At 37.9% G+C, this 13,714-nt stretch overlaps 1 protein-coding gene across 4 annotated transcripts in view; it reads right to left on the bottom strand.

Moving 5' to 3' along the window:
* nbeal2 (neurobeachin-like 2) overlaps nt 1-13,714 on the bottom strand; it is an 85,276-nt gene that overhangs the window by 13,023 nt on the left and 58,539 nt on the right. For all 4 annotated transcript variants that reach the window (XM_077209378.1, XM_077209396.1, XM_077209406.1 and 1 more), the window contains 9 exons: nt 11,083-11,400; nt 9,835-9,984; nt 9,397-9,554; nt 8,001-8,125; nt 7,687-7,804; nt 6,383-6,543; nt 5,346-5,479; nt 5,129-5,236; nt 2,253-2,348 (listed from right to left, as the gene is read on the bottom strand). In XM_077209378.1, coding sequence (XP_077065493.1) covers nt 2,253-2,348; nt 5,129-5,236; nt 5,346-5,479; nt 6,383-6,543; nt 7,687-7,804; nt 8,001-8,125; nt 9,397-9,554; nt 9,835-9,984; nt 11,083-11,400 — 1,368 coding nt within the window. The remainder of the gene's footprint in view (nt 1-2,252; nt 2,349-5,128; nt 5,237-5,345; nt 5,480-6,382; nt 6,544-7,686; nt 7,805-8,000; nt 8,126-9,396; nt 9,555-9,834; nt 9,985-11,082; nt 11,401-13,714) is intronic.

Raw genomic sequence — 13,714 nt, 5'->3', positions numbered from 1 at the left:
ATGTCTTTAATAACTTTTCGAGGCCGGCAAGTTCAATCCCTCAAGAAGCCTATGGACTAGTATGGAGGAGTGATCCAGCTCTCAGATTTCATCAGAAATATCTTAATTCGTGTTCCGAAGATGAACGAAGGTCTTACGGGGTTGGAACAACATGAGGGTGAGTAAATACTGACAGAATTTTCATTTTTGGGTGAACTATCCTTTTAATATTGAAAGTAGAAAAATGATAAAATGGCTCATTTATTAATTTTTCTTTTTTTTTTAAAAATGAAAAGAAGAGAATTCGGCTTGATTTTTTTAATATTTTTATGTTCAGGGATAGAAAATGGATAAATGGCTTGAGTATTCGATTTCCACGTGTGGGCGGGCATGAAACGCCCCTTTCCGCTGACTGGTTCAACTAAAGATCAACCCGTACCGCTTTCGTGCAGAATAACAGTCCTCCGCTGATGCACAAATCGCGCTGGGCAGGGACTAGAAAGGATTTTCTTCTCTACGTGCCAGAGAAATATTAACTGATCATTTAAGAAATATTAATGTAGGCTGTACCTCGCATCTACACCCACATTACCCATCAGCCTACTACTTTGGCACACACACAAAATCTGTGTGGCAAAGCTACATGACTTACTGAACAGTGCGCAGATGCAGTTACATTGTAGCGAAGCGCATCAGTATCGAGTGTAAGTGTAAATATAAAGCAGTCATAAGTGGCATGAAGACCTATTACTATTAACTGTTTAATGCTGCTCAAAGGATTTACACAGTAATTACGATTACATAGTAATCATAGTACATAGTAACATTTTAGACAGCACGCTGAGTTTTGAAAAAGGGATGAAACTAAAAATCTAATTAATGCTATTGCAAAATAAAGCCGCAGAACCTTTGCATGGCTGACTCACTTCAAATCGATTCTTTGAATGAAACGGTTGAGTGAATGATTCAATGTCCCATATACAGCCAATTGGTTCATTCCTGAATGAATCAGCATTTTGAACGAATCGGTTGAATGAATGACTCACTGACTAAATATTGAGACTGTTACGTTCTACCACCTACTGGGGGTCTTACTCTCATAATCTAAGTATTGTTTCATTTTGTCATTAATTTAATATTTCAAAAGGCTATTCAAAATATTATATTTAAAACTTTAATCTCATAATACTATGTAATCGTAATTACTGTGTAAATCCTTTGAGCAGCATTAAACAGTTAATAGTAATAGGTCTTCATGCCACTTCAGAATTCAGATGCAGCTTCTTTGGTTGATACTAATTTAATTTGATTTGTAACAGTTTATTGTCTTATTATTCTAATTGAATTAGTCAATTCAGTTTCAGAATTTTTCATAAAAGATGACAAAAATATATTTAAAAAAGGTAAGAATAATTGCCCTTATAAAGGTAACAAATCATAAGCTATTTGCTATGAAAGCTATAAGCTATGAAAAACAAACAAACAAACAACAACAAGAAAACTAATAGAATAACCAAAATAGATGCGCTGTGATAGTAAATAATAGATGCGCTGTGACATTGTGTCCAGTGGGTCATCCAGCTTTGAAGTAGGCTAATGATGGGTCATGTGGGTGCAGACGCGAAATAATCTACATAATATTTCTGAAATAACAGCTAATATTTCTCTAGTGTAGGTTGTGTTTTCCATGAAGAAAACCCTTTCTAGGCCTTGCCCAGAGCGATTTGTGTCAAAGCATTAGGCCGGTTGTTGGATGAGAGAGTTTATTTGTAATAAACACTTTAATAATCCGTCCAGCAGCGGAGGACTGTTATTCTGCACGGAACTGTGGAAGATCCGAAAGCGGCACGGGTTGATCTTTGGTTGACCAATCAGCGGAAAGGGGAGTTTCATGCCCGCCCACACGTGGAAATCGAGTATTCAAGGCTTTTATCCATTTCTATCCCTGAACATAAAAATTGAGCCGAATTCTCTTTTTTTTGGCTGGTGGGGAACTAAAAACGAATAAATGAGCCGTTTTCTAATTTTTCAACTTTCAATATTAAATCGAAAAAAGAATGAACGGACTGAAAACAACAAAACAAAACAGAAATTTAAACGAAAAACAAAACAAAAATAGAAACTAAACGAAAAAGACAAAATAAAAACAAAACAAATTGAAATGAAACTAAACGAAAAACAAAAAATAAATTGACAAAATGAAAACAAACAAAAACAAATATTTTAAAAAAATGAAAACAACAAAACAAAGGCTAGGCTCTGTAAGGACTCACCACTGGATACTGGGATAAATCATTGTATGTGCGACCAGCAATGGTATTGAGCTGCATCAGATATTCAAAATTGGAGATCTCTCTGTAAATCCATCTCTGCAAAAGGAACAAAAATGAAAATAAACAGTTTGATTTAGGTTTTTTTTTTGTCCTTTAAACAGGTTTTTATTAGCAGATACAATACCTAGGGAATAGGAAATTACAGTCGTGATAAGAATTAATGGCACCCCTGGTAAATATGATCAAAACTGGCAGTAAAAAATAAATCTGCATTGTTTAACCTTTTGAACTTTCATTCAAAAAATTGCCAAAAATCTAACCTTAAGTAAAAGAAGTAAAAGAATTGAAAGTGTGTGTGTGTGTGTGTGGGGGGGGGGGGGGGGGGTGGGGGGGGGGGTGGGGGGTGCTTCCATGTTGGTGCTTCTTCTCTTCAGTTCACTCAACTCACCAGGGGCCTCATTTATAAACGTTGCGTACGCACAAAAGAAGGCGTACGCCGCTCTCTACGCAATAATTGGTATTTATAAAAATCAAACTTGACTGTAAAATGTGCGGTCCTTCACGCAAGTTCTGACCCAGGCGTACGCACAAAAACGGGTGAAATGAGAAATGGCGACACCGTCGGCAGATGGAAGAAACACGTGAAAGTGTGTGAAACTGTTGACCGTTGTGTAAAATAAATGGCAATACTGCCTCTCATAAATAAAACGAAGACTTCACAAAGCAAGTCTAATAATTTACAGCCTACATAACACCCGTTTAATCGATCTGCAACAGAAATGCAAATTAACACATAGGGCCTATTTGCAAAAAGAAAAGTGAAATATGTTCTGCAATAATATTGGCATGTTATACAATTCATCCTCATAAATAAGATGGTAAACAGAACGAAATAATGTACAAAACTGATATTCTCGCTAATGTGTCCGTCTGGCGGAGCAGATTAGATAGTCAGATAGATAGATAGATAGATAGATAGATAGATAGATAGATAGATAGATAGATAGATAGATACCCAGCAAACACAAAAACGTTGCAAAAACGTTTTATTTTGGTCACATTCTTTTTTTATATTTAGGTGTGGTTTCTTAAACGTTTTTAAAACGTTGCACTGCAACATTACCTAATTGCAACCAAAAAACAACGTTGTGAAACGTTGTAAAAACGTTACATGTTTGCTGGGTAGATAGATCGATAGATCGATAGATCGATAGATAGATAGATAGATAGATAGATAGATAGATAGATAGATTATTTGTCCACTGGGGAAAGTTGTTTTAGTAAAAATGTCTTCATCAGCTACGGAATCATGGTATTCATGCATATGCCATCAGTTTGTTTTATTTTAGATAAAATGACGTATGACGTATGTCTCAACCACTCAGAAAGCTGCTAGAAATTACATTTGCGCTGAACTATTTCCCATTTCCTAGTAGATTATAACCGACATCTGTAGCTTGTCAGATGCAATTAAATGGATGGAAATAAAATGGAATAATCACAATCCGTAATGACGCACAATGGCTGATCTTGCGCTCTTAGAAGATGTGGAAAATGGAAGGATTCGGAGTGAACGCATCTTCAGACAGCAAAAGACTTAATGGCAAATGAGGCAAATGTCCGACCATTTCTTTTTTATTTCGGCCACAGTCCGATGTTCTGAGGCTGCCTACAGCATTTACGGCGTCTGCAACCTTTTGCCACTCAAGTGCCTTTTTGGCATTAGTAATGCCCACACTGTGCCCTCCAAACAACATTTTTCTCCTCTTTTCCACTTCGCCACGATAACTTCTACTTCACATTGAGTGAAGTTACGTTTTTTTGATTTCCTCTCAGTGTTCACCATGCTTTCGCAATCGATGAATATTAACTTGTGGGCGTTTCACGGACTATTTATGGGCAACTATGGGCGTGACATGAAGCCGTAAAAGCTGCGCTACATTTAGAATTGGTTGTGATTTATTAAGGGAAAAATGCGTAGGATGTGCGTGCGCACGGTTTTATAAATCCGAATATTTCTGTGCACGTCCTATGTTTCATTCGTACGCCACTTCTGACGCAAATCCTACGCAAAGTTTTATAAATGAGGCCCCAGGTCAGGGAACTGGGACGGTCATGGCAGAAGCTTAATTTTGTGCTCCATAACAAATTTTTGTGTTGAATTTAATGCTTGTTTAGGACCGTTGTCCTGATGGAAGAGGGTTGTTGGATTTTTTTTTTTTAATAGGCATTCTGACCCCAAGACTCAACTAATTTCTGCAATTCTCCATCTGTGATCCTTGAAGAGTCTTTGGCCACTCAAACTTTCATCCTCATCGTCCATTAAGGCAATATAGAAACACGTCCTCTTCCTGGCAGATTCGTAACATCTTTAGATTGGAACTGCTTAATTATTGCCCTGATGGTCAAAATGGGGATTTTCAATTCTTTAGCTATTTTCTTACAGCCACTTCTTTTTTGTGATGCTCAACAATCTTTTGATGCACATCAGAACTATATTCTTTGGTTTAACTCATTGAGATGGATGATTAAGGGAATTTGCCCTTTGTGTTTCATCATTTTTAAACTCCTGTAAAACAAGAAGTCATGGCTGGACAATTTCATGTTCCTAGTCACCCTGGTGTGCTAAAAAAGGTAAACATTAATGGGAATATTAATGGGAATAATACAATTAATTCTGAGCACGACTGTATGGGGAGAGAGGGGGGAATGGGATTGGGACACAATGCAGAACAGTTTCCAATCAGAATCTCCCATATAAGAACCAAGGCTCAATGTGTCTGGAGTTTGTGTCAATCACTATGATTAACACTATGATAATCAGTATGTTTTTAATTCCCCACATAAATGGAAAAAAAAATTCATATAAGACGTACGTGAGTCAGGTTGGAGGCTTTCAGGAGCTCCTGAGGAGAGCGAGAACCAAAGTAGAAGAGATTTGGCGGCCTGAGACCCAGGATCCTGGAGTAGACTTTGTTCCGCACCTGTGGGAAACACCAAACAAACCTCAAATACCACCAATTCTTACTGCCATCTACTATGTGTCCTTTTCCATTGTCTCTCCTACAGTACCACAGTTTGTGTCTAACTCACCCCCTTCCTGAAGTTGATGAAGTAGTGTGCCTGGTCAATGAAGAACAGCTCTAGTGCTGATCTCCGCAGGTTGTATCGCCTCAGGTGGACCTCCCTGAGCTGTGACAACGACCTCTTGAAATCAAACCCAATACCTGGATTGACAGTCAAAAGCATACACATTATAATCATGAATCATATGTTATCCAATTCACTACTGATCAAAAGTTTGAAATAATAAATATCCATTTATGTTTTGGTAAGAAGTCTTTTATGCTCACAAAGACTGGTGAACAATTTTAACTGTTACATAATACTATAACTGTTTTCAAATTAAATATATTTTAAAATGTAATTTATTCTTGTGGTGACAAAGCTGGATTTTTAACATCAATACTCCTCTTTTTGGATATCATTCTAATATGCTGATTTGGTGCTCAAGAAACATGTCTTCTAATTATCAATTCTTCTTATTATCAATATAATATTACAGTTTATGATTAACCGTGATACCCCGAACTTTTGAATGATAGTGTAAGAAAAAGACATTTATAAAGACAGTTCCAAAAGATTCTATTTTAAATAAATGCTGTTCTTTTGAACTTTATATTCATCAAAGAATCCTGAACATTTTTTTATGTTTAATAAAATTTTACATCAAGTTTAACATTGATAATGATAAGATCCATTAATAATAATCAATACACATAAATTATCAATATCAATTGATAATAAGTGAGCACCAAATCATCATATTAGAATGATTTCTGAATGATCATGTGACACTGAAGTAATGAGGCTGAAAATTCAGCTTTGCCATCACAGGAATAAATTACTTTTTAAATAGATTAAAACAGAAAACAACTACTTTAAATTGTAATAATGTTTCACAATATTACTGTTTTTACATTAATTTTGATCAAATAAATGCAGCATAAGAAACTTATCTTACTACATCCGTAATTAAATGAACAATGAACGGTGGCTTATCAACGAGACAAACAAAAAAGGTTGGGCAATATGACGGCATATGCGGTCCGATACAAGCTGCAACTCACCTTCCTCTGTCTCCTCTTTCTCACTGCTGCCGTCGTAGAAGTACAGGTGGTGTGTTGTGACCTCCAGACGACCTGGTACCACGGCAACAATAGTGATGAGCTCACAATCCTCTGAGAGCACCAGCTTTTCTTTCTGGCTCTCCTCCTCGCCCTCCTCCGCCCTGAGGAACCACACACACACTGCTTAACGTACGCTCGGTCACAAAAAACCCAGCTGTTTGCAGGTACCAGGAAGGCTGAATCATTACTTGATTGATTCGTTCAAAGACGCTAATTCGTTTAGGAACAAAACACAACTACGGTGTGTTACATGAAGACATATAACAGTTGATTCTGCGAAAATCAGAAACTAAAATAAGCAGTAGTAATACAGTTGATGTACAAAAATGACTAAAAAAACAACAACTAATAAACATAACAAAAAGCACATAGCAAAATTATAAAAACGTGAACTAAAATATATAAAAATAAAGTATATATTAATAAATACTATAATAATATATAAATACTAAAAAGCACTGGTAAGTGCTGATATTCAGAACAACCAGTTTAGTGATTCTGAAACCTGATTTGATGATTTAATTTGCAGATAAGTACACATAATATGGATGCACTTATTTGTCATGATCCCAGCCTGTGTTTTCCACAGCTCTTGTGTGGACATTTATGTTATTTCCTGTTCTGTGCCATGTTTTGTAATTTTTCTTTTAGATTCGTTCTTTGATCCCAGGAGTGTCTTGTTTGCAAATTACCCCTTGTGTATTTAAAACCCCAGTGTTTCTTGTGTTCCTTGTCGAGTCTTGGCCTACATGGATGTTATGTTTGCTGCACTCATTCTGTTCCCTGGTACTCTGTTCTCCATGTTGGATTTGTTGTGTTTATTCTATTAAACTCACTGCATTTGGATCCAAGTCTCCTTTGTTTTTGAGTTCACCCTATGTAACACTATAACTCGGTGGAAGAAATGTTTATTCTCATTAAAATTATGAATAAACTATATTTTGAAAACTGGGTGTCAACTGTTGCTGCTGACGGAATATTTGATTTTTAAAAATGTATTTTATATATGATATTAATTCTATTACTAAAATATAATTTTTATTCTATTGCTATTGGATTGTATTCACATACCAATTATTCAATACATAAAAATACGTTCCTTAAATATTATAAGAGAATTCCTTGCAAGGTATTCCTTCAACATATTTGTTGGTTCTTGGCATCAACCAGTTTAATTTAGATCTCTTGGTTTAGATAACTTACTTAAAGCAAATGAGTGCTCAGAATTACAGTAGGACACTCACTCTTCAAGGAAGACAAAATCCTCATCTTCTAGTTTGTCATCCTCCATGTCACTAACTTTGGCTTCCTTGGCAACAGCAAGAGGGAGGGGCTCGGTCGAGCTGCGAGGGCTGTCGGCTCCTGCAGAAAAAGAACTCCAACATATAAACATTAACATTGAAATAACAAAGAGTTCAAGTGGAGAGAGATGATTAAAAAAAAAAAAAAAAATTCACAATGGCCATTTACCAACAGTCATTCTGAGATCTATTACTCCCTATTGATTTATTAAGTATAATTTATTAATACTTATTTAGCAGATTACAGGGATACTAACCCATGTTATCTCTCAGTGCACTGGCATCACAGTGAGAATCAAAGTTGTAGTTTGGCACCAGCTTCAAACGCATCTTAGAGTACGTCTCGGCACTCGACAGTTTCCATCTCACCTCTGGCTGAACCCTGAAACACAAACACTTCCACTCAGTCCATCATTGCACATACCACAATATAATACTTAAATATACAGTATCAGTGTATACAATTGTACCTCACTTCAACTCAATTTACGGTGACATGTGAAGGCCAAGTATATATACACTTCCCGACCCAAAAAAAAAAGAAAAGTCTTAAGAGTCTATGATTGGATCATTATTGCAGTGATTATTATGTTTCTAGCATGATATATGTTTGGCTACAGTTCTTCTAACCCTAATTAATGGAGTGTGTAGGTTTTCATTTTTTAAACAACCATTTAGGAAGACACATCATGGGCATATTCCAGGATGACAATGTCAAGGTGCATCAAGGCTCAAATTGTGAAAGAATAGTCTTAAATGAATTGAAAGTCTTTGGGGGTGTGCTGGAGGAGACTTTACAGAGTGCTGGACTCTTGCATAGTCAACACAAGATCTTGACCAAAAATGTGTGCACCTCTTGATGGAAATCACAACATTTATTTTCATCAAGAAGTGCATACATTTTCTATATATTTTGGCAGACTAGATCTGCTACACTGCTGCTGCTGTTGATTACTGCTGTTGCTGCAGAGCAAGTACGTACTTGCGGCCATTAGATAAGATATGCTGCTGATGTAAGCAATAAGGTACGAGAGGCTGTGCTGTCTCGTGAATAAGTCACAGCTGAAGGGCGTTGTTAGGCATGACGCGTAGCAGAGTAAACCCCATCAGCCGTAACTTATTCACAATACAGCACTAGCCCCGAGTACCATATTGCTTTTACAAAACGGTTACCACACAATACAAATATTAAAGCCAAAAAATAGATGTATGAATGCAACTTTCATGAAGTAAAATCACTAAAAGCCTGCCTTCCTTCCACTGGAAAAAATAGTCTCTGACCGTGAACAGCAACAGAAGTTACATTATTTCGTCATTAGATGGCGGCAAAGACTGTCTTTATGAGTGAGTGAGTGAGTCAGTCAGTAGAGAAGAGTTTTAAATCGAAAGGATTTAAACTTGTTGTGAACACGGACAAGCAAGACTGATAAATGACTAGCGTGTCAGGGCACGGGAAACCCCCTAAACTGTTAAAAGGACAAGATATCGACCGATCAGCCTGTGCCATCTATGGTTTCACGTTTCATGACTGAACTGCTGTGTGTGTGTGTATACTAAATATATGCATAAATATCTATAAATGAGAAATAAAATAAGAAAACACTTCAATGCATCATATTCACTAAGCATCAGAAAGGTTTAACGCATGCAGACCTGAGAGCCCATGCTCCTCTCTCACTGCTCAGTAATCTACGCAGTGACTTCCAGTGCCTCCACACCACACCCTGCTGGCCATTAGTCATCTTCTGCACAACGTGGTAGCGGCTGTTCTCTGTGCGCACTCGTTTTAGGTACGGGTCAATGATGAGCTCCTGCAAAGAGAAGAGCACAACCAGTCCATGTTATTAACTCATCTGTCATAAACACTTATGTTTTGGGGGTTTGGGATGTTCAATTCAATTCAATTCAAATTTATTTGTATAGCGCTTTGCACAATACATGTGAAAAGGGATGTGTAATAAATAATCCCAGTATTCCCAAGCAGTAAGCACTCAAGGTTCTCTCCCTGTATGGATCAAACCAGCAATACTCTCTTTACCAGCCTAACATATTCCCTCTGTAATGGAATAACTGGGGTTAGCAGCCAGACACCTGAAACTTGGCTTTGCAGTCAGAACGGTCCTTGTCTCTTCTCTGCGCAGAGCTCATGAGGTCATCAAAGCAGGAATTCCAAAAGTTGGACATCAGGTCGTGACTCTTTCCAAAAGTGTCTAGCTCATACTGCTGCATTGTGGGCCCCACCTACAGGCATACATTATGAAAAACATTACACGTGGTTTAAAGTGGATATTTCCTGCACTAAAATAAATGCATACAATTTATTTAAAATTGCAAAAATAATATAATATAATAAATTAATGCATACAATAAGTTAAAAAACAATAAGATCAAAATACTTGATCATTTAAAATAAATAAAAATTACTAATATAATAAAAATAATAACAATTACTGATGTCTTTTATCAAATTACTGTTGTTGACATTTTGCTTATTTCATTCATACTGAAAATGTTTTGTACTGTATCAACCTTTAAAATACAAAGTTAATGAACATGACGCATTTTAATGCTGAACAATCAAAACACACAAACTTTACACTCTCTCTCTTCACCTCCCCTCACCTAGATATATATATTTGGGAATAGTGTAAAACCTGGTTTACGTCCCGATTTAAGGCATGGTAATATACCGTGTGATTTGTATACACGAAAAGTCCAAACAGGGTAGATTTATAAGCACACAGTCACACTCTAGCCTTCATAAATCTTCTCTAGGTCACTCTGCCGTGATGTCTGTTTCATTTAAACGCATGGTTTGATTTGGATTTGTGAGATGAGGCGAATAAATCAGAATTTTTCAATCTTGTTTTGGCACTGGATGAACAAAAGGGTCTAAATAAAGAGTTCATCACTACAATGGAATCGGATTAACCGTCAAAGTGCCCTCGTGCTAAAACAAACACACGTCCACTGAGTAAGTTATTCATGGTTTTAGGCAGAGGGGTTTGCATCTCTGAAACCAGTCCAACAGCTTTAGGTGAACTTAAATGAATCCAAGGTGATTATATAATATGCAACAGATGTGAATGATGGTATGGGTTATTTCAACGGAAAAAAGCGATTCAATCCTTCAGGACTGAGCTTATCTCATGTTTGACATGGAATGAGTGCCTAGAGACTTATTCTTGTCGTTCAGCATCCAAAAAAGGTAAAACAAAAAAGGTTTGTGGTAACATATGCTGACACGGAGAAGCTGCCAGCGTATCGTAAGGTAAACAGTCTAACTGGGTGTCTGTTAGGCTGTGTGTGTGCGTGTGAGGAGGATGGGGCTGTACTGACGTGGTTCTGGAAGAACTGCTGCCACTCAGCCGTGCTGCAGTAGTTCTGGAGGTCCTGGGTGAAGGAGGGGCTGCCGTTGGTGGCGGGGAGGTTGGGGAGCAGATTCTGAAGGGTGGTGCGTTCCGCATGCTGGTCCAAAAGCGTTCGGACAATGGGCACCAGCGGGCTCAGCAAAACCTCGGCGCCTGGGTCTGAACCAGAGTTTGCTGGCCAAAGTGGTGCAACAAGACGACCCAGCAAAAAACACACCTCCTCCCAGGACAGACATAGCACAGTTTGCAGCAAGCTATGAAGCTTTAAACATGCCATCTCACACACCTAAGAAGACAAAAAATAGCAGATATTACATGTTACTGTCATGATTTTGGTGTTTATTGTCTTTTTTCCTGTCAATATTAGGCTTATATGTTGATATGTGTATTGTGAAAGTATTTTGAATATGATCAGAATGGCATTCTATGTATATTGTACGTATATGGCATATTACGTATTATTCCTGCAACAGAATATAATTTGTTAATGTTATGCTCTGTATACTATTCTATATACTATAATATATTATATGCTATATACATAGGGTGACCATACGTCCTGTTTTTCCTGGACGTGTCCTCTTTTTGGACCTAAAAAAATGCATCAGGCCGGGATTTCTAGATCGCCCAAAATGTCCGGGATTCGGCTTTTGCTTTCTACAGTCCCCATTCATTGAGTGCGTTTTTGCACGCGTTCATTGGTCTGTCAGTCATGTACGTAACGCAAACATTGGTCAAACTGCATCTCAATCATTACCCTCAGCCCCACGGCAACAGCCTTGCTTGTCAACAGTGGCACATGGCTCCTGAACAGTGTAAAAACTGCCCAAATGTAAATTCACAGATGATTTACAGAGAAAATGTCCATGTTTTCATCTCGTCGGGATCCCTGTGAAGCAGAATGCATGACCTGCAAAGCTAGCCCAGATATGGAAAGTATACCAAAGATCATCAGGAGGACTGAAAATACTGAAATAGTGTTTTTTGTATGGCAACTGATTTGTTTTTAATTATTTTAACCAATGGATATGAAAAGAAACTGTGTCATGTAAAAGTGGTTAAAAGCCAAACTATTTTATTATTTGTTTGTTTTAAATTTTTTAAAACGCAGTGCAGCTGCACAGCAAGCACCGAGCAGAGCGTCTAGCTCGCTCATTGGCTGTGCTGCAGCAACTGCACGAACCTATGGCGAGGCGGCTGAGACGCAGGAAACCAATCGGGTCGATTCGCGCACAGGGCGCGTCAGAACCCACCAGAATGGGTGTGGCTTATGCCTATATAAGCAGACCACTTCGCCATAGAATCAGGTTAAATCGACTGACGCAACAGCACCTGAGCCAAGCGTAATAGCATGGCAGTCTACATAATACTCGTTCCCTACTCTCAGGGAACCGAGGTTACATTAGTAACCGAGTACGTTCCCTTTCGAGAACATTCTCTTCGTATTATTTTGCTATACGAAGAGGGAACCCATTTTAAAACGCTGTGCTATTAGCTAACGACTTTGAACCATTAGCTAAGTAGCCCGAGGTCAACAGTAAAGTTTGAAAGTCACAATTCACCCTAGGACCAGATAAAGTTCGGGCCCTTTATTAAGGTATAATGTTGCAAAAGCTCGGGGGCCCTCGGGGCCGAGGCTTTTAGATAGAAAGTACCCGTGCCTGCAGAGCAGGGACCTCTAGGTTATACAATCTCACAAATGTGGACGGTGTGGAGCAGCCTGCCGCCGTACAGACGTCTTCGATTGGTACACCACTGGACCAAGCCCATGAGGAGGCCGTGCCTCTAGTGGCATGAGCTCTAACACCTATGGGGCATTGAAGCCCAATGGAGGTATAGGCTAGAGAGATAGCGTCGACAATCCATCTATCCATACTATCCATGCACAACATCTAAAATTATGTTTTAACTGCACGAATCTCCAAATGATTGTGCACAGCTGTGTCATCCCTTGTTAGTCTTGTTTATCTACTCATGTTTGCCTTTTGTCTTTGTCTATAGGGTTATTTCTGAAATACGGCTTTCACGGTGAGTGGCACTTGATTTTCTATACTTATAGAGTTCCTGTGAGCACAGCAGCTCTTTATATGAGCTCATATGCTGAGCCATTTTCATTTTACAGTTTTAGGGATGCATCTATGCTAATTCATTTATTCTTTGATACAATTATTGATTTCTATGAATATTCACACATGCCTTATGGTCAAAATTAAAGTGCCCCTATTATGCTCTTTTTTGGGATATTACCTTTCATGCAGTGTGTAATATAGCTGCTTTTATTTAGTTTTTATAATTATAGCTGAAACATGTTGTTTCAGAATCCGTGAGAAAAGAGTTCATGCTGCAACATATGTTATACAAAAATTAAAAGTTAAACTTTTTTCACAAACAACCAATTTTCTGAATTAAGGCACATTATACTAAAAGGAAATATTTATAAGCTTAGTGCTGTATAAACAGACAACTTGATAGGATCAAACAGCTGACTGAAAGAAGCCATGAGGCAGGCACATGTTTTCCTGAACTACTCAACAGTAAATCAGTTCCTCAGTCAGTTGATATGATCTAATTTGAGTGTGGGATGGGTTTGAGTGAGTCTG

Source organism: Siphateles boraxobius, unplaced genomic scaffold (assembly GCF_051911475.1).
Source record: "Siphateles boraxobius isolate OS27281-9 unplaced genomic scaffold, OSU_SipBor_1 12, whole genome shotgun sequence".
Taxonomy (NCBI): Eukaryota; Metazoa; Chordata; class Actinopteri; order Cypriniformes; family Leuciscidae; genus Siphateles; species Siphateles boraxobius.
Note: the sequence above shows the minus strand (reverse complement) of the source record. Positions and strands in the feature narration are given on the sequence as shown.